This window comes from Loxodonta africana, chromosome X (assembly GCF_030014295.1).
Source record: "Loxodonta africana isolate mLoxAfr1 chromosome X, mLoxAfr1.hap2, whole genome shotgun sequence".
Taxonomy (NCBI): domain Eukaryota; kingdom Metazoa; phylum Chordata; class Mammalia; order Proboscidea; family Elephantidae; genus Loxodonta; species Loxodonta africana.
The window spans coordinates 5,311,981-5,336,598 of NC_087369.1; the positions used below are offsets into that span (position 1 = coordinate 5,311,981).

The following is a 24,618-nucleotide window of genomic DNA, read 5'->3' on the forward strand; positions in this document are numbered from 1 at the left end:
CAAGCCCTGTTCTTTTTTGTATGCGTGCTTTAGTTGAAAATTTACAGCTCAAGTTAGTTTCTAATACAAAAGTTTATACACATATTTTTATGTGACCCTAGTTGCTATCCCTGTAATGTGACCACACATTTCTCCCTTCCACCCCAGATTTTCCGTGTCCATTCAACTAGCTCCTATCCCTTTTGCTGTCTCATCTCGCCTCTGGACAGGAGCTGCCCATTTAGTCTTGAGTATCTGCTTGAACTAAGAAGCACACTCTTCATGAGTATCATTTTATGTGTTATAGTGCAGTCTATTCTATGTCTCAAGAGTTGGCTTTGGGAATGGTTTTAGTTCTGGGTGAACAGAGAGTCCGGGGGTCATGTTTTCGGGGGTTCCTCCAGTCTCAGTCAGACCACTAAGTCTGGTTTTTTACTAGAATTTGAGTTCTGCACCGCGCTTTTCTCCTGCTCTGTCAGTGGTCCCTATTGTGTTCCCTGTTAGGGCAGTCATTGGTGGTAGCTGTGCACCATCTAGTTCTTCTGGTCTCAGGGTGATGGACCCTCTGGTTTATGTGGACCTTTCTGTCTCAGCACTACACAGTCATTCAAAACCCTTGGCTTGTCAGCATGCTGGGTGCTCTTCCTGACCCTTTGACTGTGCTGGTACTTTCTGTGCAGTCATTGAAATCCCACGCTATTTCTGTGAGCTCACCAAAGTCCTCAAGCTTGCCTACTCCAACACCTTCATCAGCAAACTTGTGTTATATATTGTGACAGACGTCATGGTTTTTCTTCCTCTTGCTCGGATCCTTTTCATATATGCAGAAACTGCGTATTATATACTGAGCATCTCAAGAAAGGAAGGGAAGTGCCTTAGTTACCTAGAGCTGCTGTAACAGAAATACCAGAAGTGGCTGGCTTTAACAAATTAATTTTCTCACAGTTTAGGAGGCTAGAAGCCTAAATTCAGGGTGCTGCCTCTAGGGAAATAGTTTCTCTTTCCGTGGGTTCCGGGGAAAGTCCGTGTCTCAGGTCGTGTTTCTCTGTTCCCTGATGATCTTCACGTGATCTGGCATGTCTTTCCCTCGATCTCTGCATGTTTGTTAGGTTGCTTGCTTAAAATTTCTCTTTTTATATCTCAAAACAGATTTCTGAGATTACAAAAATGATCCATAATATCTTCACTAACACTGTCTCATTAATATGAGAAAACCCACTCCCAGACTGAATTATAACCACAGGGATAGGGTTTAGGATTTACAACACAGATTTCTGGGCGACACAATTCAATACATAACATTTCACTTTTGATCCCTCCAAATGCGTGTCTTCACCGCATGCAAAAAACATTCACGTCACACCATCCTCAATGTCTTAAATCAACTCCAAGCCCAAAATCTCATCTTCTGAATCCTGAAAATCAAAGATGTGTCAAAATTCCTTTGCATCTGTAAACCTGTGAAACCTAGACTACAAGTCATCTGTTTCCAAAGTACAATGGTGGAATAGGCACAAGGTAAATATTTCCATTACAGATTGGAGAAATCGGAGGGAAAGAAGGGATAATAGGCACCAACCAAGTCCAAAACCCAGCAGAACAAATTTCATTATTTCTAAAGGCTTGAAAATAATGCTCTGTTCCCTGAGAGCATCTGGGCAATGTTCCCACCCTCCAGAGCGTGGGTGTTGGCCATGCTTTCTGGATTCTGGTTGGAGGTCTCTCGGCTTGGGGTTTCACACCTAACTTCCAAGGCCACTGGGTTGGCTACTCTGCTCCCTTGGCTTTAGGTAGCCCTATCCTCCTAGTCCACCTGAGCGGCGACTATTTCCCCTCGACCCTGGCAGACACCATTCTCCTGCCCCTTGAGCATGGCAACCCCACTCCCTCAGCTTTGAGCAGCAGACCAATCCTCTTGACACAACTGAATGGCAGCCCCACACGTCAAAACCGAGATGCTGGAGATTTAAGTCTTTGAAACCTAGGAGGGTGTGTCTGCACCCTTTGAAACCCAGGAGTTCTTGGCTCCACCCTTTGACAATCAGTCAGCCCTGGTTCTGCTATTCCTTCCAACTTTTCTGCTGATCTCAGAGCAGCTGCAGGGATTATTCTTCTTTTGGAGGACAACAGATGTAGCTCCTCTGCCCACTTTCTTGCCTGTAGAATTCCAAGAGGCAGAGGGCTTTCCTTTTGCAGCCACATCCTTGACAAACATTCTAGGACACGTGTCCTTAGTTTGTTCAACAGAATTTTCCAAACCTTTAAGTTCTGTTTTCATGTTGCACAGTTCACTTTTAAGTCCATCTCTTTCCTCTTGCATTTTACTATTAGCAGTAAGAAGAAACCATGTGACCTCTTTAAGACCTTGCTTAGAAATCCCCTCACCCTTCTATCCCAGGTCATCAGTTACAAGGTCTGCCTCCCACAGAACATTTGGACATAATTCAGGCAAGCTCCTTGACGTTGCCTAAAAAGAATTAGTCCTCCTCCATCGTCCAATCACATGTTCACCTTTTAAAGCACTAGCAGAAGCACATTTAATGTCCACATGTCTAGCAACATTCTGTTGATGGCACCATATGTATTCTCTAAAATGATGGAGAATTTTCTATGGCTCACCTCACTTCTTTCTGAGCCCTCACCAGAATTGCTTCTGATGTCCATAGCTCTACCGACCTTCGCTTGAAGACCATCTAGGCTTTGACTATTACGCACATTAAAACTCTTCCAGGCTTTTCCTATTACCCAATTCGAAAACCACTTCCGCATTTTAGATATTTTTTTAGAGCAGCATCCCACTGTCCCATAACAAATTCTTAGTTGTCTAGTGTTGATATAACAGAAATAACACAAGTGGGTGGCCGTAACAAACAAAGCTATTTTTGCAACAGTTTAGGGAGCTGGAAGTTCAAATTCAGGACACCAGCTCTAGGGAAGACTTCCTTTCTCTGTGGCCTCTGAGGGAAGGTCCTTGTCTCTTCTCAGCTTCTGATCTCTGTTTCTTGGTTATCTTCATGTGGTGTGGCATCTGTCTTCCCCCAGCTCTGCTCGCCTGCTTGCTCAATCTAATTATTTTGCATCTCGAAAGAGACTGACTTAAGACATACCTTACACTGATATTGCCTCATTAACATAACCAAGAAACCCCACTCCCAAATAGCAGTATATCCACAAGTATAGGGATTAAGGTTTATAACACATCCTTTTGGGGGGATACAAATTCGATCCGTAACAGGAAGTATAAAACATTTTCTCCTGTGGGTCTCACCTCTCGTGTGTCTCCTTGTTCTACGAAGCCTGCCTGCTTATGTCTGTGTGTCACTTCTGCAGGGGTGTTTGCCGTTCTGTACACAGTGGTCGCTTCCATGACAAAGCCCTTCATCTACAACTTGGTGAACAAAGGCGTAAAGGGAGCCCTGCAGACATTTCTCTACAGTGAGAGTTCCTGCCAGAGACACGGCCAATGTCCTGTGCTGGACACATGTGTCCATGGGTGATGGAACAGAGCAGTTAATAGTGTGAACTGTTAGGTTTTCCTTTCCTGGCTTAAAAATCTTGATGCCACCTTAATAGAAGGTGGTTTTGAGAAATATGCTTAGCTTCCCTGTGCCTCAGTTTCCTCATCTGGGAAAGAGAGGCTATGACAAAGTGTGCCACATGTGGTTGATATGAGGATTAAATGAGCTAATATGGTAAATCACCAGCACAAGAAATACCACGTGAAGTTCCAAGTAGATGTTGGCTATTGTTATGTAAAAGGAAGGTTTGATGTGTCCCTGGATTTTGTCCCATACTGTTAGGCCAGTTTTTGGCCACGTGCAACGGCTTCCACCAGGGCTGCATACCCCAGGATGCATGTAGGATGTTCAGCAGCCTCCTTGGCCTCTAAAACACTAGAGTGTATTAGCACGTGCCTCCCTCGCAGTGTTTCCAGATATTGCCACATATCCTGAGGTGGAAAATGATCCCCAGTTGAGAATCACTGGTGTAGGGGGAGTGTCTCCAAAACAGAAAGAAAACATTTCATAAGGCTATAAAGAAATAAATGGGGACTATATACTTGTCCCATCTGGGAATCTTGGGAAATATGATTAGGGACTGGACTTGTGTTAAAATAGTAGCAGGAATGGAGACTTCCAATTTTCCTAGATTCGTACTTTCTACAATTCACTTCCCTTTTTTTTTTTTTATGGTGCCTTTCTAATCTTTGGCTGAAGAGTGAACCTGAGGAGTGACTTCAGTACTGAGTTAAAAGGCTGTCTGGGGGCCATACTCTCAGGGTTTCTCAGTCTCTGTCAGACCAGTAAGTCTGGTTTTCTCTTGTGAGTTTGGATTTTGTTCTACTTTTTCCTCCAGTTCTGTCTGGGATCCTCTATTGTGATCCCTGTCAGAGCAGTCGGTGTTGAAAGCAGGGCACCATCTGGTTGTGCTGGACTATCTGGTGGAGGCTGTGGTAGTTATTCATTAGTGCTTTGAACTAATCTTTACCTTGTGTCTGTGGTGTTCTTCATTATTCTTTGCTCCAGACAAGGTGAGAAAAGTGGAGCATCTTAGATGGCCACTCACGAGGTTTTAAGACCCCAGATGCTACTCAACAAAGTAGGATGCAGAACATTTTCGTTTTAAAGTGTGTTATGCCAATTGAGCTAAATATTAATGAGTCTGTGGTCCCTAGCCCTCAGTCCGGTAATTCGGTCCCTCAGGGAATTTGGATTTGTCTATGAAGTTTCCATGACCTTGGCTTGATCAAGTTCTGCTGACTTCCCCAGTATTCCCTAGTGCCTTAGCCTTCATCAAAGCTACCTCTTAACTATTCACTAGTGTTTTTCTCTCCTTCCTCGCCCTTTCCTTGTAACCATCAGAGATCGTTTCTGTGTTTAAAACTTCCTATGAGTTTTTGTAATAGTGGTCTTGTACAGTATTCATCCTTTTGTGATTGACCCATTTCACTCATTATAATGCCCTCCCAACTCATCCGTATTGTGACATGTTTCGCAGATTCATCATTCTTCATTATTTTTGCATAGTATTCCATTGTGTTCAGGTACCATAGGTTGTTTACCCATTGTCATGGGTTGAATTGCATCCCCCCCCGAAATATCTCTCAATTTCGATAGGTCATCATTCCCTTGTATGATTGTCTACCATTTTATCTTCTGATTTCTCTAGGTGTTGTAAATCCTATCACTATGATGTATGAAGCTGAATTAGCGGCAGTTACATTGATGAGGTCTACAAGCCTAGGTAGTGTCTTAAGGCGATCTCTTCTGAGATATAAAAGAGAGAAACCATCAGAGAGAGATGGGGATCTCATATCGCCAAGAAAGCAGTGCCAGCAGCAGTGTGTGTCCTTTGGACCTGAGGTTCCTGCACTGGGATGCTCCCAGACCAAGGCAAGACTGATGACAACACAGAGAGAAAGTCTTCCCTTGGAGATGACAGTGCCTTGAATTCAGACTTCTAGCCTTCTGGACTGTGAGAGAATAAAATTTCTCTGTGTTAAAACCATCCACTTGTGGCATTTCTCTTATAGCAGCACTAGATGACTAAGACATCCATTCACCTGTCGATGGGCACTTAGGTTATTTCCATCTTTTTGCTATTGTAGACAATGCTGCAGTGAACATGGGTATGGGTATGTCTATTTGTGTGATGGCTCTTATTTCTCTAGGGTATATTCCTAGGAGTGGTATTGCTGAATCCTACGGCATTTCTATTTCTAGCTTTTTATGGAAGCACCAAATCGTTTTCCAAAATGGTTGTACCCCTTTACATTCTCACCAGCAGTGCATAAGAGTTCGAATCTCCCTTGTCTTAGTCATCCAGTGCTGCTATAACAGAGATACCACAAGTGGATGGCTTTAACAAAGAGAAATTTATTTCTTCACAGTAAAGTAGGCTGAAAGTCCAAATTTGAGACGTCGGCTCCAGGGAAAGGCTTTTACTGTCAGCCTTCTCCTCAATCTGTCCCAGCTTTGGAAGCCTCTCTGAGCAGGGACCCTGGGTCCAAAGGACACGCTCTGCTCCCGGCAGTGCTTTCCGGTATGAGGTTCCCCTGTCTCTCTGCTCACTTCTTTTTCCTTTTATCTCTCATGAAAGGTGGTGCATGCCACACCCCAGGGAAACTCCCTTTTCACTGGATCAGGGAGGTGACCTGGTAAGGGTGTTACATCCCACGCTAATCCTCTTTAACATAAAACTACAATCACAAAATGGAGGACAACCACAGAATACTGGGAATCATGACTTAACCAAGTTAATACATTTCCGGGGGGACATAATTCAACCCATGACATCCCTGCAACCTCTCCAGCATTGATTTTTGGGTTTTTGTTGTTGTTGTTCTTACGTGCCAATAATGTTGGGGTGAGAAGGTAGCTCATAGTTTTCCTTAACTTAATGTGGTTTAGGTGAAAGTTTACACATCAAGTCAGTCTCTCATACAAAAAGCTGTGCAGACCTTGCTATGCAGTCCTAGCTGTGCTCCCCTTAACGAGACAGCACATTCCTCCTCTCCACCCTGCATTCCCCGTGTCCATTCAGCCAGCTCCTGTCCCCCTCTTCCTTCTCATCTCGCCACCACACAGGAGTTGCCCACATAATCCTATGTGTCTGCTTGAGCCATGAAGTTCACTCCTCAGCAGCATCATTGTCTTATAGTCCAGGCCAATCGCTGTGTGTAGAGTTGGTTTCTTGAATGGTTCCAATCTTGGGCTATCAAGGGTTCGGGGACCTTGGCTGTCAGGGTCGCTCGGTCTCAGGCAGACCATTAAGCCTGGGCTTTTTATGAGATTTGAAGATCTGCATCCCACTATTGTCCTGTTCCATCAGGTATTCTCTGTTGTGTTCTCCCAGGGCAATGATCACCAGCAGCTGGGCACCATCTAGTTCTTTGAGTCTCAGGCTGGTGGAGTCTCTGGTTTATGTGGCCCCGTTTCTTGGGCTCGTATTTCTCTTGAGTCTTTGGTGTTCTTCATTCTCCTTTGCTCCAGGTGGGTTCAGACCAATTGATGCATCTTAGATGGCCGCTTCCTAGCGTTTAAAACCCCAGCGGCCTCTCACCAAAGTGGAATGCAGACTGGTTTCTTAATACATTTTGTTATGCCAGTTGACCGACATGTCCCTTGCAACCATTGTCTCCAGACACCTGTCCTTACTACTCTGGCCTTTGAAGCTTTTGGTTGTATTGAGGAAATTCCTTTTGCTTTACTTCAGTTGTACTTCCCGTCGTCTACATTTTTGTCTGCTATCTAGTTAGTGAATATCCCTCTCTCCCTGCCTCGCTGTAGTTTTCATTTGCATTTCTTTAATGGCTACTGATGGTGAGTGAGCATTTTCTCAATCCTCTGTTAGCTGCCCCACATTACCGTTATTAATGAAATTCTGCAGCTTTGGAAGTTATCAGAAATGAAATGGAACTCGTAAAGATCAATATCCTAGGTTTTACTGAGCTGAAATGGACTGGTATGGGACACATCAGACATTCGTATTACCAACTATGCCAGGAATGACAAATTGAAGAGGAATGGAATTGCATTCATGATCAAAAAGAACATTTGAAGATCCTGAATTACAACACTGTCAATGACACCATAATATCCATATGCCTACAAGGAAGAACAGTTAATACAAATATTATTCAAATTTATGCATCAACAACTTATGCCACTGATGAAGAAATTGAATATTTATTCAACCACAAAGAGAAATGAAGTTCTGGTATTATATGCAAGGTGATCGATGAACCTTGAACACATATTACGAGGAGTGAAATAAGCCAGACACTAAAGGACGAATTTCATACAATTCCGTTTATGTGAAATGTCCAGAACTGGCAAAGGCAGAGAGAACAGTTTATTCTTAGTTACCAGGCGCTGGAGGGAGTAGAAATGGGGACTTATTGCTTGTTGGGTACAGAGTTTCTCTTTGGGGTGATGAAAAAAAACTTTTCTTATTCTTTAGGTGAAACATTACACCTTAAGTTAGTTTCTTATTAAGAAATTTACATAGATATTGTTTTGTGGCATTAGTTGGAATCCCCTGGGTTCCCTGTGTCCATTTGACCAATTTCCCTGTCCCTTCCTGCCTTCTCATCCTGCTTTTGGGCAGGAGCTACCTATTTGGTCTTATAAATCTAATTGAACTAAGAAGCACATTCCTCATGCTTATTACTTCCGGTTTTACACTCCTGTCTAATCTTTGTCTGATGAGTGGGCTTGGAGAATGGTTTCAGTTAGCAGTTTGCAGTGTGTCTGGGGGCCAAGGTCTCGGGGGCTCCTCCAGTCTCTATCAGACCATGAAATCTGCTCAAACATGAATCTGAGCTCTGTTCTACATTTTTATCCCATTTTGTCCGAGACTCTGTGTTGTGTTCCCTGGTAGGACACTCATTGCTGGCAGCCAGGCACCATCTAGCTGTTCTGGTCTCAGGCTGGTGCAGTCTCTGGTTCATGTACTCCTTCAGTACCTTGGGCTAATATTTTCTCTGTGTGTTTGGTTTTCTTCATTCTCCTTTGTTCCAAATGGGATGGGATGAAGAAGTTTTGAATGAGGGTTGATGGTTGCACAACATTGTGAATGTAACTAATGCATTTGTACACTTCAGATGGTTAAAATGGCAAAATTTATTTTTTACATGCATTTTACAATAGTTTTTAAATTCACTTATAAGAAACAAAAACAAATGATGTCTACTTAGTTCATACGAAAAAGATATAAGAAACTTCAATAGATTCTGCAGCCCCTGTTATAAAAACAAAACAAAAATGGGATGCCATATTTTTCATAGTTTTGAAATTGACTTTGTTTTCAGAGACATGAGGATTTACTGAAAAATTGTGCATCAAGTACAGACTCCCCATGCATCCCACCTACACCCAGTGTTTCTCCTATTGTTAACATGTTGCATTCCTGTGGTGTGGGATACGTTTGTAACAACGGGCACATCAATAGTGAGACGTGGTTTTCAACTAAAATACATAGACTTCATCAGGGTTCACTCTTTGTGTTTATACTCCTAAAGGTTTTGACAAATGCATACTGTCATCAGTCCATCATTACATTTCCTACAGAATAGTTACACAGTTGTAAAAATTCCCTGGGCTCCACCTATTCGTTCCTCCTCCCTCTCCCCAAACCCGTGGCAATCAATGATCTTTGTACTGCCTCTACACTTCATATTTTTCCAGAATGCCATAGGCTTGGGATCACACAGGATGTAGCTTTTCTAGACCGGCTTCTTTCACGTAGTGTGGATTTGAGATTCTTCCATAACTTTTCCTACCTTGATAGCTTAATTATTTTCATCACTGAATAATACACCATTGAATGGATGTCTCACTATTTGTTTACCCATTTACCTATTCAAGGACATTTTGGGTGCTTTTAATTATTGTAATTATGTAGAAAGCTGCTATAAACATTTGTGAGCAGGTTTTTATATGGATATATGTTTTTAACTCATGTGGGTAAATACCTAGGAGTGTTACTGCTAGATCAGAATGGGAGGACTGTGTTTAGATTTTGAAGGAACTGTCAGCTTATATTCCAAAGTGGAATTCCCATGGAATACAATTTTTTTCAAAAAACACTCTTAAACCAAATACAAGAAGAGTGTATTTCATTGTATACAAAATAACATCCATAAAAGTATTAACAAATGTAAAACCACATTTCCTCCTGGCTATTCCCTACAGGCTTATTTGTTATAGTCAAGGACTTTCCGAAAGGTAAAATTTAGCTTGGACTGAGAAAGTAACAAACACCGACGAGGACAAGCCCATAGTGAAAATGAAACTTTCATAGGCACAAAGGAATTCGAATGACCCCTTCTTGGAGGTAGTACTGCTTTGTTACACACTGAGAAACTTTGCTCTTTTATCACTGACTTTCAGAAATTTGCTGTTTGAAATTATAGAATTAAGGATGAAACACCCCCTTTTTGACAGAGTAGTCTCTCCACAGTGAGATCTTATATGTGATGTGAGGTGTGATGAACAGGGAAAGGCTTTCTCACGCTCCTTACATTCCTAAGTCCTCCACTATGAGTTTTTATATGTCTTGTGAGAGAAGAGCAAGTTAGAAAGGCCTTCCCACATTCTTCACATTCATATGGCCTCTCTCCAGTATGAATTCTTCTATGTGTCATGAGGCCTGAGGACTGCCTAAAGGTTTTCCCACATTGCTTACATTCATAAGGCTTCTCTCCACTGTGAATTGTTATATGTGTGGTGAGGTTTGAGAGCTGACGAAAGGCTTTCCCACATTCCTTACATTCATAAGGCCTCTGCCCATTGTGAGTTCTTATATGGTTAGTGAGGTTTCCTGAGTGACTAAAGGCTTTCCCACATTCCTCACATTCATAAGGCCTCTCTCCACTGTGAGTTCGCATATGCAAGGTGAGGTGTGAGGGATCTGTAAAGGCTTTCCCACATTCCTTACATTCATATGGCCTCTCTCCAGTATGAATTCTTCTATGTGTCATGAGGCCTGAGGACTGCCTAAAGGCTTTCCCACATTGCTTACATTCATAAGGCTTCTCTCCACTGTGAGTTCTTATATGTGTAGTGAGGTTTGAGAGCTGACGATAGGCTTTCCCACATTCCTTACATTCATAAGGCCTCTGCCCATTGTGAGTTCTTATATGGTTAGTGAGGTTTCCTGAGTGACTAAAGGCTTTCCCACATTCCTTACATTCATATGGCCGCTCTCCAGTATGAATTCTTCTATGTGTCATGAGGCCTGAGGACTTGCTAAAGGCTTTTCCACATTGCTTACATTCATAAGGCTTCTCTCCACTGTGAATTTTTATATGTGTAGTGAGGGTTGAGAGCAGACTAAAGGCTTTCCCACATTCCTTACATTCATAAGGCCTCTGCCCAGTGTGAGTTCTTATATGCTTAGTGAGGTTTCCTGACTGACTAAAGGCTTTCCCACATTCCTCACATTCATAAGGTCTCTCTCCACTGTGAGTTCGCATATGCGAGGTGAGGTGTGAGGGATCTGTAAAGGCTTTCCCACATTCCTTACATTCATATGGCCTCTCTCCAGTATGAATTCTTCTATGTGTCATGAGGCCTGAGGACTGCCTAAAGGCTTTCCCACATTGCTTACATTCATAAGGCTTCTCTCCACTGTGAGTTCTTATATGTGAAGTGAAGTTAGAAGAATACCTAAATGTTTTCCCACATTCCTTACATTCGTAAGGCCTCTGTCCATTGTGAGTGCTTATATGTGTAATAAGGGATGAAGCCTGACTAAAGGCTTTCGCACATTCTGTACATTTATATGGCTTGTCTCCACTGTGAGTTTTTCTATCATTAGTGAGATGTGAGGAACACTTAAAGGCTTTTCCATATTCCTTACATTCATAAGGTCTTTATGTACAATATCCTTCTATGTACAATGAGGTTTGAGGATTGCCTAAAGTCTTTCCCGCATTCATTACATTCATAAGGCCTCTCTCCAGTGTGAGTTGTTATATGTGTAGTGAGGTATGAGGGCAAACCAAAGGCTTTCCCATGTTCCTTACATTCATAAGGCCTCTCTTCACTGTGAGTGCCTAAATGTGCAGTGAGGGCTGAGGAAAAATTAAAGGCTTTCCTAAATTCCCTACATTCATAGGGCTTATCTCTGTTATAGAAAAGGAGGGATAAAGGGTCACTAGAAGAACTTTCTTTACATTCACCGTTGTGACCTCTCACATGTGTCCAAAAGGACGAGAAACTACAGAAATCTTTCCCATACTCATTACATTTATACTGATTGTCACTAGTGAGTGTTGTCACAGGATTCTTAAGAGTTGAGATACAAATGAAATCCTTGCCACATACCTCACACTTATGGGGTTTCTTGCCACTAAGAGGTCTCATAGGAGTGGTACCACCACAGGCTTCTCTACACGCAATAAACTGACAGGCATGGTGGTTATGTGATGAGGGATCCATGATGGCTTTTTCACAGTCAGAGCATTCAAAAGGATTTACTTCTGGAGGATTTCTTTTCTGCACGGTAAGATTTGGAATCCGCCTGAAGGTTTTCCCACACGGATTGTCTCCATTTTTTTCACGGAGGTTTTCTACTGTATGAATTCTGTTAAAAACAGGCAACATGTTGTTGGAAATCAATTATTTCCACTTCACCATTACCTAACAAAGCGAACATGCAGTTTTTCGCTTGACTTCTCTCCTGTTTCATACTTCAAATCATCTAGCAGAAATAGTACCATAATCGTCACTGCTTTTCTAAAATATGAGGCTTTCTGATCATTGTGTTTAAGTGAAATATGTTTCAAATACTCAATGTCTGACACACATTTATGAAAAGGTTGTGAAAATTCTCTGAACACGTAAGTTTTCAGCAAGGTATATACATACACAATATACGTACACATATATATATATTTATATATGTATAAGCACATATCAGGGCTTCAAACTGGTTTGTATTGCTTCAACAATTGCCCACGTAAATAACGGCAGTGTTCGCGTTGGATATCTGTTGCCCATCGGATTTCAACCTGTGTTGGGAACAAACCACAGAGCCCTGAACAAAGATGGCAGCCAATCTCACAGCTTTCAATGTGCGTCGCTGCCCACAGTACTGTCAATAATCTGATCTGCATGAATTCGAAAAAGTGTCAGGAACCTGCTGCAGAACACTCAATAACAGGACTGTGACAAGCAACACACATTCAAAGCAGTGTAGTGGGACATCGTCTTTGTGCAGGGCACTGCCAACTATTCTCTGCTCACGTCAAAATCCAACAGGCTATGCAATGTGTACACCATCCTTCTTTATGTTTGCAATTACTGAACTGTTCTGAAACAGTTGGAAGCCTTGGTATATACACATCAACATATGAATGTGTATTTGAACGTCATCACAACTTAGGATTTTCTCCAGAAGCACCGTTTTCTCTTGTTGGAATGACACTCACCTCAAGCGACTCTCTTGGTTTTTATGATCATCTTTCTTACTGTGTGATTCAGAGGATTCTCCTAACATGGAGGACCAGGTGTTATTTTTTATGTATCCCACCATTATATCTTTGCTGGGTAACTTTTCTCCATCCTTAAGGTTTCCAAAGTCTGACCCAATAATTCAAGTTGAGGTTCGCAATATGAAACAAATGGAAAGAAATTATTTGGGGAAAAAAGACCACTGTTAATAAAGACGTAGCCACATTACACTGTTTCAGCACTTTACCAATGGTTTAGAAGCAGTTTACTAGGACATACTTCTATGAACTTTGACAGTGACGGAGACATGAACAAGCGTAGTTAGAGCTAAGTAGAAATATACTGGACACGATATACATGTAACATTAAAAGAGGAAAAGGATCCGAATAACTGCAGCTGTGAAAGGATTGCTAAAGTCAGAAAAGGAAGCTCAGGTTTCTGTGAAGTTGTCTCTCTGGGAAAACAAATGTGTAGAGCTGACATGGTGCTCAGGAAGAAACGCTTATCATGAGGGAAGACAGTGAAGAGTAATGAGGAGTTCCTTGACATTGAGGTAATACTTTGCTCTTCAGGGTCTCTGAAGATAGACAGGTGTGGGTTGATTTGCAGCAAAATAATCATGTCAAACTTGTAATCAACACAGTAATACTCTACACGGTCCCCAAATACAATACTCTCTGTGCCCCAAAGTGACCCCTAAAGCCAGTGCTTACATTTACAACACTTAAAGAGCCTCAAGGCTTTTAATTACAAGAGAAATGAAAACTAAGTATAATACATACTGCTTTGTGCTCACGGAAAGCCAAGATACATGAGCTCTGTGGGCCAAAGGACCATGCCTCCTTTATTTAATGATTTATTCTCATTCCTCAGCCCAAATTCTGGAGTAAACTTAATGAGTAAAATAGTTTTCTTCACTAAAGGAATAATAGAAAACCGAAAAAAAAAAAAGGAATCTGCTCTTACCTATTGAGGCCAGGTTTCTGAAGGTTTCGATCATCACATCTCTGTAGAGTTTCCTCTGAGTAAGATCCAGCAAAGCCCACTCTTCCGGGGTAAAGACCACAGCCACATCCTCAACAACCACTGAGTCCTAAAACATTGACACATTCTGCATCAGCAAGGTACCATGGACTTCAGTGTGTACAAGAATGAAGGGTGAGGCTGACAGTCCTGGGGAACAGAGGATTCTTAGGGATTTGACACAAGGTTCTGTGTACTATCAAGGTCTACTCTACGGTATGGCCATTAGCCTCGTCCCTTCACTAACTACATTCACTTCCTCACTGATTGCTTTCTGTCTCACGGACTTCCAGCACTGAAATTCTCTCTCTACAGTTCGACTGTGACCAATTGCAGTCGTATTCTCCTCTCTCTTTACCGTCTGGAATGGTTAGAAAACATAGCAGACATTAGAGAAATGCTCTCATTCAGATCTTCACTTCCTTGTGAACAAACAATTACCACTCCTTCCGTAAGCCCTACCAGAACACACTCAACAAAACATAAAGGACAGGGTGAAGACAGGATGATGTATAGTAACTGGTAAACACTGCAGAAGGGCAGTTTTGCTTTTGTTTCTCACAACCATGAGAGGACCAGGGGCCAATATCAACACACTGGCAACCCAAACACTGAGCTGGTCATATTTTCTTCAACTCTTGGAGATAAGCATGTGGCTGATTCAGGTCAGGAGACTCTCATTCAACAGAGAGCACCAAGGCCCAAGGTGGGAATGTGATAGGTCCACAAACACAGTCTAATGTTAGAAGAGGACAAGGAGCAAAACATCTGCAGAAACAACACCACACCCTTGTGTTTGCTCAGTGAGAAAAGGTTACCATTTCCATCTGGAAACCCTGGTGGCATAGTGGTTAAGTGCTACGGCTGCTAACCAAAGGCTCGGCACTTCAAATCCGCCAGGCGCTCTTTGGAATGTCTATGGGGCAGTTCTACTCTGTCCTATACGGTCGCTAGGAGTCGGAATCAACTTGATGGCACTTGGTTTGGTTTTTGGTTGGGATGACTGTAAAACATGATGAACGTAATCAGTGTCACCAAACTATACATGTAAACGCTGTTGAATTGACAAAGATTTTGTTAGGTATAACTTCTACCACAAAAAAATTAATTTTATAAGTAAGCTGAAATGCAGGTGGTTTACCGGTTAAATTGCCCATGGAGCCTAGAAAATAGACTTACACACCAGCCCTCTAGGGGCTGTGCTTCAGAATTCTCTCACATTTGCAGCCCCTGGAAGGCACCTAAACATGACTACCTGAACCCTGACCACTGGAAGCCCCTGGTCTGTAAGAGTGACCTTTCTGAAACAGCAGGAATCCGTTGGGTTCCTCGTGTCAAGAGGAGAGAAAAGGCTGCTAAAAGACGCCTTCAGTGCTAAAACAGAGTAATTTTAGAGAAAGAAGACTCCTCTTGTCAGGGAAATGGTGTCGTGAGCAGCCTATGACATCTCTAATCTGTCCTGGTATGATCGGATGACAGCAACTTTGAACCAGAGCCCAAAGCCAAAGGTCTCCTCCACTGCAGTGGGCGAGGTTATATATTTTAAACTCACCAAAAACCCTGATATTTATTATAGAATAATGATGAAATGTCCCATGTACTGAGCAACTGTGATTTTTCTTTCATGACTCTTCTAAGCAGATATTATTTCAGACAGGTCATAGCTGAGTAAAGTTAGAGATGTTCATTTAATCACATCCTCAGTGATTCCCACATGGAACTCTGCTGAGCCAGGATCACAATGCAGGTCAATTTCTCTTTAAAGTCTAAATTGCTGACAACTCCATTTCTGTCCATATGCATACAGTTTTGTTGTTATTTTTGCTGTTACCGTCCAATAACAGCAAAAAAAAAAAAAAAAAACCCAAACCCAGTAGATGATCTAAAGTCCTCTTGGATAATAGGAAGAGGAGACAAAGGTAAACATTCTATTCAATTCATACAACCAGGACATACTTCTCCTGGCAAAGCCCTGTGTCTCAGACAAGACTTCTTCCCTCCAGACCCTTAATTGTGGCTACATTCATTCATTAAAATTGATTCAGGTCCTACTGATACAGAGGCTACTGCACATTGGCAAAGCAGCTACAGGAGTGAACAAAACGAACACCCCGATGAACATGCATAGTAAATTCTTTGAGTGGGGACAGTAAATTTAAATACATAAACATGTATATATAACTATCATATGGCAATGCGTTCTATAAAAGAATTCAGGTCTTTGAGAAGAAACCGTTCTAGAAGGAGGAAACAGCCAGAGCACAGGTCAGAAGGTGTGAAGGTGTCTTGGATGTCTTAGGAAGAGCCAAAGGCCCCGCGTGGCTGGAGCCGAATGCAATGCAGATGAAAAACCGTCTTAGGAATCTGGAGGGGTGATTGGGGTCAGTGGGCTTATCATGTTCGGGGGAACTCGTTGGCAACTGAAAAGAATCTGGCTTTTAATCTTAGTGAAATGCTGAGTAATTTTACACTTTTGAGCAGTGGAGGAAACTGGTATGATACCTCTCAATCCTTTAAAGACTCAAAGTGCTCCAGTGCCTAGGGGGACTCAAGAACACTGTTCAGAGACATGGGGCAAGGATGGCTCTAGAGGGTCGGGGCTCAGCCTCCACAGCCAGAGCTCCTCTGTCTTCAGATTCAGGACAGAAGACTCTGTCATTCAACACAGAACACCAGGAACCGGGACGGGGGAAGGGGGGATATTAACACCGTGTGATGCTACCTCTGAGAGTCACATAAGGAAGGTGACACCAGGTATTCAAATCTTCAAATGCCATGTATGTGGGGATGAAGGACCCAGAGACAGTGGATCAAGGTATTAGGGTGCCTCCTAGGGCTCAGTTCCTCAGCCTCCTCTGTCACTGTCTTCTTCACTGAAACCACAGTCCCGCAGCACACGGCTGCTTCCCCAACAATTCAGATCCAGCCTCACCCACATAATGCTAAGGATAACCCAGTTCTGCGTAGAACTCACCATTTTCTTCTCCAGCTTCTGGGCGTCTATGGAATGACGTCTCTGACCCCAAGAAGCCACTTCCAGGAAGAGGGACAGGACTGGAAGCAGAGGCCTGGGCAGTCTGGAGGCAGATGAATAATGTTTGGTCCACACACCAGTGACAGCAATTCAAATCCTTCCCTGTGATTGATGGATGTGCCAGATGGTCGCCTGAGGTCCCCCGCTGCCTGGACTGGACTAGTTCTCCCTGCACCACACCTGAGGTCTGAAATGGAAGAAGGATGGGGAAGAAACAGTGTGGAGGAAGCAGGGAGTGACAGGCCTTTGGCCTCCTCCCAGGCTCAGGGCAATGCTCCACCCTGAGGGCCTTTACACTAAAGGCAGAACAGGCTCCAGCCCCCACAGGACACACCTGCATTCTTCAGGAAGCTCCACAGGCCTCTCCTTTCTGCAACAAGATCACACATGGAGGAATTTACCTCTCCCACAGCATGAGAAGCAACCAGGCCTGGCCAGGCTACAAAACTTGAACCTGATTTCCTCCAGGGACTTAGGGATTCAATGTTCAAGTTGTGGGCTTACCTATGTACCTTTGTTCCTGGTGTCAGATGTCACTGTTATCTGACATTAACATGGATGAAATTTTAAGAACATACTTTTCATATATTGACAATGAACTCATCCTGGTTCATTTATTTTTAAGTTATGTGCTGTAAAAACCTTCCACTGTGGCTTTCTAAAACTTTTTCATCTCACTTATGACACTGTAATATCTGATCAGTATTTTTTCTGTTCCTTTGGAATTAACTAACATTTCTTTCTGCCCCTTGACTTGTCTCGTATTTTTTCCCCCTTCATTTTCAAACCATGAGAACACCACTCACTAAGATTTTGAGAAATCTGGGGGGATTTCTGAACACTTTCTCTTTCTGGTATTAAATAGATCAACAAATAAATCAGAAAATCTTTATGCTTTCACTAAGGACCCGTCTCGTGCCTCACTTCCTATTTCTTTTCTCCCTGCGCCCTTTCCAACTTGAGTCCTATTTCATTTCTTGGTCTCACTGTCAATGAATTCTCCGTTGCAAGATCTTTACACGAGTGGGTCCCCTCTACACGTTATCCTTCTTTTTTTTTATTTTCTGTAATACAGCTCGCTAATTTTAATTCACATCATTATTTCTTGACTAGTATTCCCAGCATAAATCAGGAGCTTGTTCACTATGTGGAAATCTCAAGTCCCATCCCAGAATTTCTCAATCGAAATTTGCATTTCAACCAGATCCGGGGGTTATCCACATTGACACTCAAAGGTGAGAAGCATTCAGTGATGTACAGGAATGAGCAGTCTATGAAGGGATGCCCTTTCATCCATCCACACCTCTATTGTATCACTGGCTATCTTCCTGATTCAGAATCAATCTCCACGTCTAGGCCTCCTCACAGTCTTCCCTAATTTGTTCATAACAACCTCCTGCCTGACATCATTCAATCATCGTTGTCACTTCCAAAATCTATCTGCGGCATAGGAAATGCTCAGTGCCCATCAGTGGCTGTCCATGGGCCTTCCAAAAGCCCAGAGTTTTCAGCACGGTTCTAAACGACCTGTTCCAATCCGTCACACAAACCTCACCACTCACTTGTTGTTTTCTCTGCTTTAATCATCTCTGTCTTCCATCAATGAATGGATAATACTGGGTTCTCTGCTGCCTCAGGGATTTACACATTTATTTTTCCCAACTGAAATACTCTTTCCACTCCCACCCATACAAAATGATATCAGCTCTACACAGCACTGCATGTAGCTAAAAAAAAACAATTTTCTGAATCTTCACTGAAATAATTTCCCTTTTCAAGCAGTTGAACCTCACTCTCGGGTTAGGTCTTTTTAATACAGATAACACATATCCTTAGTTTTTCATTATTTCTTTAAAACTGTCTCCCAAGCTAGACTATAAATCTATGGGCAGACACTCTGTATTTTGTCTTCTTGTTCCTTCTGGCCTGTGACACTGATCATTGAGGACACACACAGATTATTACCTGTTATATATAGTCTTCAGCAGCACTATCCAAGAGTACTTTATGTGAAGATAGACATGTTCTGTGTCTGTACAGCCCAATATGGTAGTCACTAGCCCTATGTGCCTATTCACCACAGAATATATGACTAGTGGAATGAAGGAACTCTACTTTTAGTTTTAATTACTTTTAATTGAAATAGCAGCACCTGGCTAGTGGGCATCACAGCTCAAGTAGACTCACCAGACCCTTAAGCAACCAACAGGGCAGAGAGGGCATGAAAGCTGCCAGCAGCACAATGCAGAGCTTCACAGTTTTGGGCTTGCTAAAAGTCTGTCACATAGGGAAATGGAACATTGCACTCAGTTTGTTTTTACTTGCATGATGAAGGTTAATGTCAACCTCAATTGGATTTACCTCATTCTGAAAACCTCAATGACATTTAAACATAGAAATGAGTGGGAATAACAGAGGAGACAGGAGGGGCACTTTCTGCAGAGGTGACATTTGAAGTGAGACAAGAATTATAGGAATTATTGAGTTCCTAGAGTTTCAAAGTTTTCCTCTAATCAGCAGAAATACTTGGTGCGAAGGCCCAAAGGCAGGGAAAATGTTGACATGTCCGAAAAAGATTTTTCTAAAAAGATGTCAAGAGCCTATGAAATATGAGGGTGTTCTCAATTTAAGTCAGATGTGGAGGGTCTTGCCAGAGAGGGTAAAATATGTGGATTTTTTCTGGATGTGATTGAGAGTTGGCTTGGTTTACATTGTTGATATCTGCCTCTTGCTGCTGGGTGGAGGCTGTACCTTCCTCTGAAAAGAGAAATAGGAGAAGAAAGTTCAGAGCTGCCTTCCTAAGGGAGCTCCCCTCTCACGGTAGCTTGGACTGTTTCCCTGAATGCAGTGAATGAATGAAGGCTGGTGCAGCTTACCGGCTGGGAAAGCCAGGTGAGAAGTAGATTTGTTCAGGTGAGATTTTGGACATGTTAGGTTTCAGAGCGTTACAGTCCTTAGTGTTCCAGGTGGGCTATGGGAAGGACTTGGTGTCTGAGTCCATTGGTACCCAAGAGCCTGAATCTCATCCTGTGGGCCGTCTTCTGCTGGCCACGAACAATCACACTGTGTCCTCTGAAACAGGCTGCATTCCCACTTCTGAAGCTGCAAGCTAAAGGAGAAGAAGAGCAGAGTGTTGGCATGGATGAGGCCTTTAGCAAATAATTAATGGCTCCTGGCACAGATTGTAACGTCTGACAGCAGACATTTGGTTTCTGTACTAAGGGACTGGACGAGCTCGATGCAGACCACGGGCTGCTAATTACAGTCAACTTCTGGATGAAGAGCTTCTTTTTTTCTGCTTGACTTTCAAGGCTGTGTGAAGACTTCTCCTGAGTGAAGACATCCCTTATTTTAACTGAACCACTGCTTATAGTTGTACACGTTACAGTGAATTCTTTAGATCTTTGTAAACACCCAGGCGTGTTTGGAGGAAGCATGTGAACCTGCCTTTTTGGTAACTTTGAAAAACGCCAACATGGAACTTCATGTGGTTTAACCTGTCTTGTTCAAGAAGAAATTAAATGACTACCGTGTGTGTGTTACAGAGAGAGAGAAAAAGAGGGAAAAGAACCAAATAAAATTAAAAAGCTTTCTTGGCTGAAAAAAAAAACAAAACTGATAATGTCATGGTATCTGAGGAGCATTTCTTAGATTCTCACCTAGGAAAATTCAGTAGTTTTGAATGAAGGCTTGAATTCGACAGGAAGTAATATGACAACAGTCATGTCTCCAAAGGAAAGTCCCATCCAGAATGGGAGTACTTCTAGAATATCTATGTCTAGAGAAGGAAAATAGAAGGCACTACATTATTCAACACTATGTTGAGATTAAGAGTGGTGTTTAATGACTGGTTTTATTGTACGCATTTTTAAAGTTTTTGACTCATACAATATTTTTACAGTTTAAAAAAAAAAGCACGTTTATTTTCTCCACACACTAGCTTTCAACAATGGATTCTGAGCTACAATAGCAAAAAGCTCAAGGAATAAAAGACAAAACAGATCAATTAAGACTCTCAACAAAGGGAAGAGACAATCTACACAATGGGAGAAAGTACACTGAAATCTGTGAGAGCTGGAATTTGACAGGATTGCCTTCTTTTTCTGGGTCTTGCAATTTTTCTGCCTTTTACACAGCGCAGCCTTGCCATTTTTTGGTCACTTCTTTAATGGAAAATATTTGAGTTTTCCTACTCTGACAGGTTTCCACCTTAGAGGTTCCAGCTTTCACAGGTTTCACTGCATTTGGGAATGATACATGCCATAAGGGTTTAGTATCCAGGACAGAGAAAGACCTCCTAAGTGTCAGCAACAATTGTAAAATTGGGCAAAAAACTGAAGGAGACATTTCACCAAAGATGATAAGCAAATGGTCAATAAACACATGAAAAGATGATGAATGCCCCTGTCATTAGGGAAATGCAAACCCAAACCACAAGACACACCACCTCATCCCTAGGAGGATGGCTACTATCAGAAACAACAAGAGTTGGGGAGAATATGAAGAAATTGCCGGTGGGTTGTAAAATGGTTCAGCCTCTGTGGAAAAGTGTGCCTGTTTTTCAAAATGTTAAACGTACAAATAGCCTATGACCCAGAAATTTCCATTTATAGGAGCGCAGATGGTGCAAATGGTTAAGTACCCGCTTGCTAACCAAAAGACTGACGGTATGAATAACAACAAAAAGAGCAGATGTTGAGGCTGCTGATGAACAACCATATACCTCATGGGACGTGGTTTCTTGCTTTGGAGGTTGAGCGTTACGCTTTCATGGGACATCGCAGTTAACTGGCCTAATAACGTGTTGAGTGATTTAACCTCCTAGTTCACTGTGTGGTGCCTGGGGTCTTACAAGCTGCCATCCAAGGCACAAAAGTCGGTCTGTATTCACCTGGAACAACCGAGGAAAAAGTTAAGGCAGGAAAAGGAGGAGGATAAGGAATGTGTGGTAACTGCCTCCATGAACAGCTGCCTCATTGGCCATGAGAGTAGAAGAACAGGAGAGTGCCTGGCTGCCATTACGGAATATCTTCATCGAAACTTCTAGAGCAGAATCCTGATCTAAAGAGGGAAAATGCACAACAGAATTTCAAATTCTTATGGACTCCAGGCTTCCTGGAGCCATGAAGGTTGGATGAACCCCTGAAGCTATTGTCCTGCGATCATCTTTAAACCTTAAACCAAAAATATCCGTTAGAGTCTTCTTAAAATCGAACAATAGTTTAGCTTAAGTAGTAAACAATGAGCCTTGAGCATTCTGCTCTTTAGAAAACTGTCTATGTGGGATCAAACTGACAACAGCAACTCAGAAGAGCTGACAGGAACCCTAGGGAGCACTGAGTTTATGTTAAGGGGAGAACAACTGAGAAAAGTTCAGTGAGAATGGTTGTGTGACTGGAAGAACGTAATCAATGTCAGTAAACGGTACCTGTAGAAAATGTTGAATTGGTGTATGTTTTGCTGTGTATATTCTCCACAACAAAAGTATAAAATTATGTAATTAAAGAAAACAAAAGTTGGCAGTTTCCACCCACCCCAGCACCTCTGTGGCAAAGATGCCATCATTTGCTTTCGTTAAAATTACAGGAAAAAAACCCTACGCTACAGCTCTACTCTGTCACGTGGTCTCACCATGAGTCTAAAATTACCTCAATGATACCTAACAAGTAGATACACAAAAGTCTTGAAAGTAGGGATGCAAACAGCTATTTTTACACCAATGTTCAAACACCACTATTCAAAATAGCAAAAAAGTGTAAAAAAAAAAAACCCAAATGTCCATCAACAGACGCATGGATTAAAAAAATAGAATATTATTCGGTCACAAAAAGAGATTAAGTTCTTATAAATGTTACGCCATGGATGAACCTTGAAAACACTATGCTAAGTTAAACAAGTCAGAGACAAAAGTATAAATCTTGTACAGTCCCACTTAAGTATCTGTAATAGGCAAGTATATAGAGACCAAATCGTTACTAGGGGGAGCTGGGAGAGAGGACGGGAGTTAATGCTTAAGCGACACTGACTTTCTTCTAATGGTGATGGAAAATCTTGGAAGTTGATAGAGGTGATAGTTGCACTACATGGTGAAAGCAATTAACGTTGAATTCTGCATGTAAAAATGGTTGAAAAAGGAAAAAGACTTGTTATATATATTTTAACACACACAGATACCATGAAATGACAGTATTAAGAAGAAAGAAATTTAATTTCTTGGTTAGAATGTATAAGTGAAAGGAGGGAGCTTTAGATGCTGTGAGGATATTGAGAGGAAAACTGGTATTTCTAAGATTTCACACCAACCTTAGGCTGTACTAATCTAAAGAAATAAAATCATATTTCAAGAACTGCAGTGCGTAAAGAATTGGTTTTTTAACGTAATTAGATCTAGATCACCGTGTTAATACGTGAAAAAAAGACTCCTTCCATACCAATATATAAATATATATGTACACACAAAACACGAACTATAATTCATAGCAACTTTAAAAAAGATTAAGCACTGGCACTCTCAATAATTTCTCCAACAGGACACTGAAATACAGACACTTGAAATTTGCTCCATAGGGTTTTCAGCGCTGTGACCTTTCAGGAGCAGATAGACAGGCCTGTCTTTCAAGGCTCATCTGGGTGAGTTCAATCCACCAACCTTTCCGCTAATAATCTGAACCTTTTCAGCTACCCAGGGCCGCCCTACTTCACTCTTTCACTGTGTAAAGTAATTATTATACAAGATAAGGGACCTTTTCAACACTGCAGTGTCGCTGACCCTCTAAGATCTGAAGTATATGGGTTAGTGGCATTACACGGGCCTCCCATCTTCCCTTCATTCCTAATTTTCGCCGCTCTGACTCTAGGAATATGCAGGGTTTGTGCTCCAAGAAGCCGTCGACCTTTTAAGGACTGTGCTTCTTTGGTAGCAGAAACTGTGGTTCTGAAACAGGCTGTCAGCCATACTGAAAACCCCAGTCAACACCCCTCCCCCATCCCCCCTTTGTCTTGCTAACCACAAGCTTGTTTTGAGCAGGAAGTCGCAGCAGGTACTGGCTGGGTCCATTGACTAGCCCTAGTCATGCCTTGAAGCATGCACAGATTGAGATCACATGCTTCACCTGACCCTCTCCCCACCCCAATATAGGCAGGGGAGGGCTAAAGGCAGAAGACTCCAGGTACCAAACCCAACCCCTGAGGCCACTGGAAACCAAAAGCTCCCCAGCTCCCCTAGTCAGCCAGCACCTGGCCATAAGGTCACTAGACCCCAGGTGCTCCTCGTATATGCAGACAGTAAACTTGCCACTTTCTGTTACCCTTGCAATCAGTGTCCATCTTATTTCAGTTTTTTTTAATAAGACAGGACCAGAACCCGAGTGGTTAGGTTACAGTTCAATTCCCAGTACCCAATCTAGCACAGACTACACACCCAGGGTGTGTGATCTCTATAAATCGTTCGTCGCCTACATTAACACTGTTCAGCAACATCACATTTTATATCGGACCAACTACGACTGGCTGTATGGTTTCTCACACAATCGTGATGAAAATTTCTGCCTTAACGCCCAAGAAATTCCTCGAAAGCTACCTGTATTAAATGTTTTCCTCCTGAAACTGGGATAAACATGCTC

At 42.2% G+C, this 24,618-nt stretch overlaps 1 protein-coding gene across 1 annotated transcript in view; it reads right to left on the reverse strand.

The window, feature by feature from the left end:
* LOC111749412 (zinc finger protein 420-like) overlaps positions 1–24,618 on the reverse strand; it is a 55,980-nt gene that overhangs the window by 19,887 nt on the left and 11,475 nt on the right. The window contains exons 3-8 of the mRNA XM_064278029.1: positions 19,946–20,105; positions 19,184–19,273; positions 13,906–14,032; positions 12,126–12,186; positions 11,365–11,610; positions 10,004–11,291 (exon numbers count right to left, since the gene is read on the reverse strand). Coding sequence (XP_064134099.1) covers positions 10,004–11,291; positions 11,365–11,610; positions 12,126–12,186; positions 13,906–14,032; positions 19,184–19,273; positions 19,946–20,105 — 1,972 coding nt within the window. The remainder of the gene's footprint in view (positions 1–10,003; positions 11,292–11,364; positions 11,611–12,125; positions 12,187–13,905; positions 14,033–19,183; positions 19,274–19,945; positions 20,106–24,618) is intronic.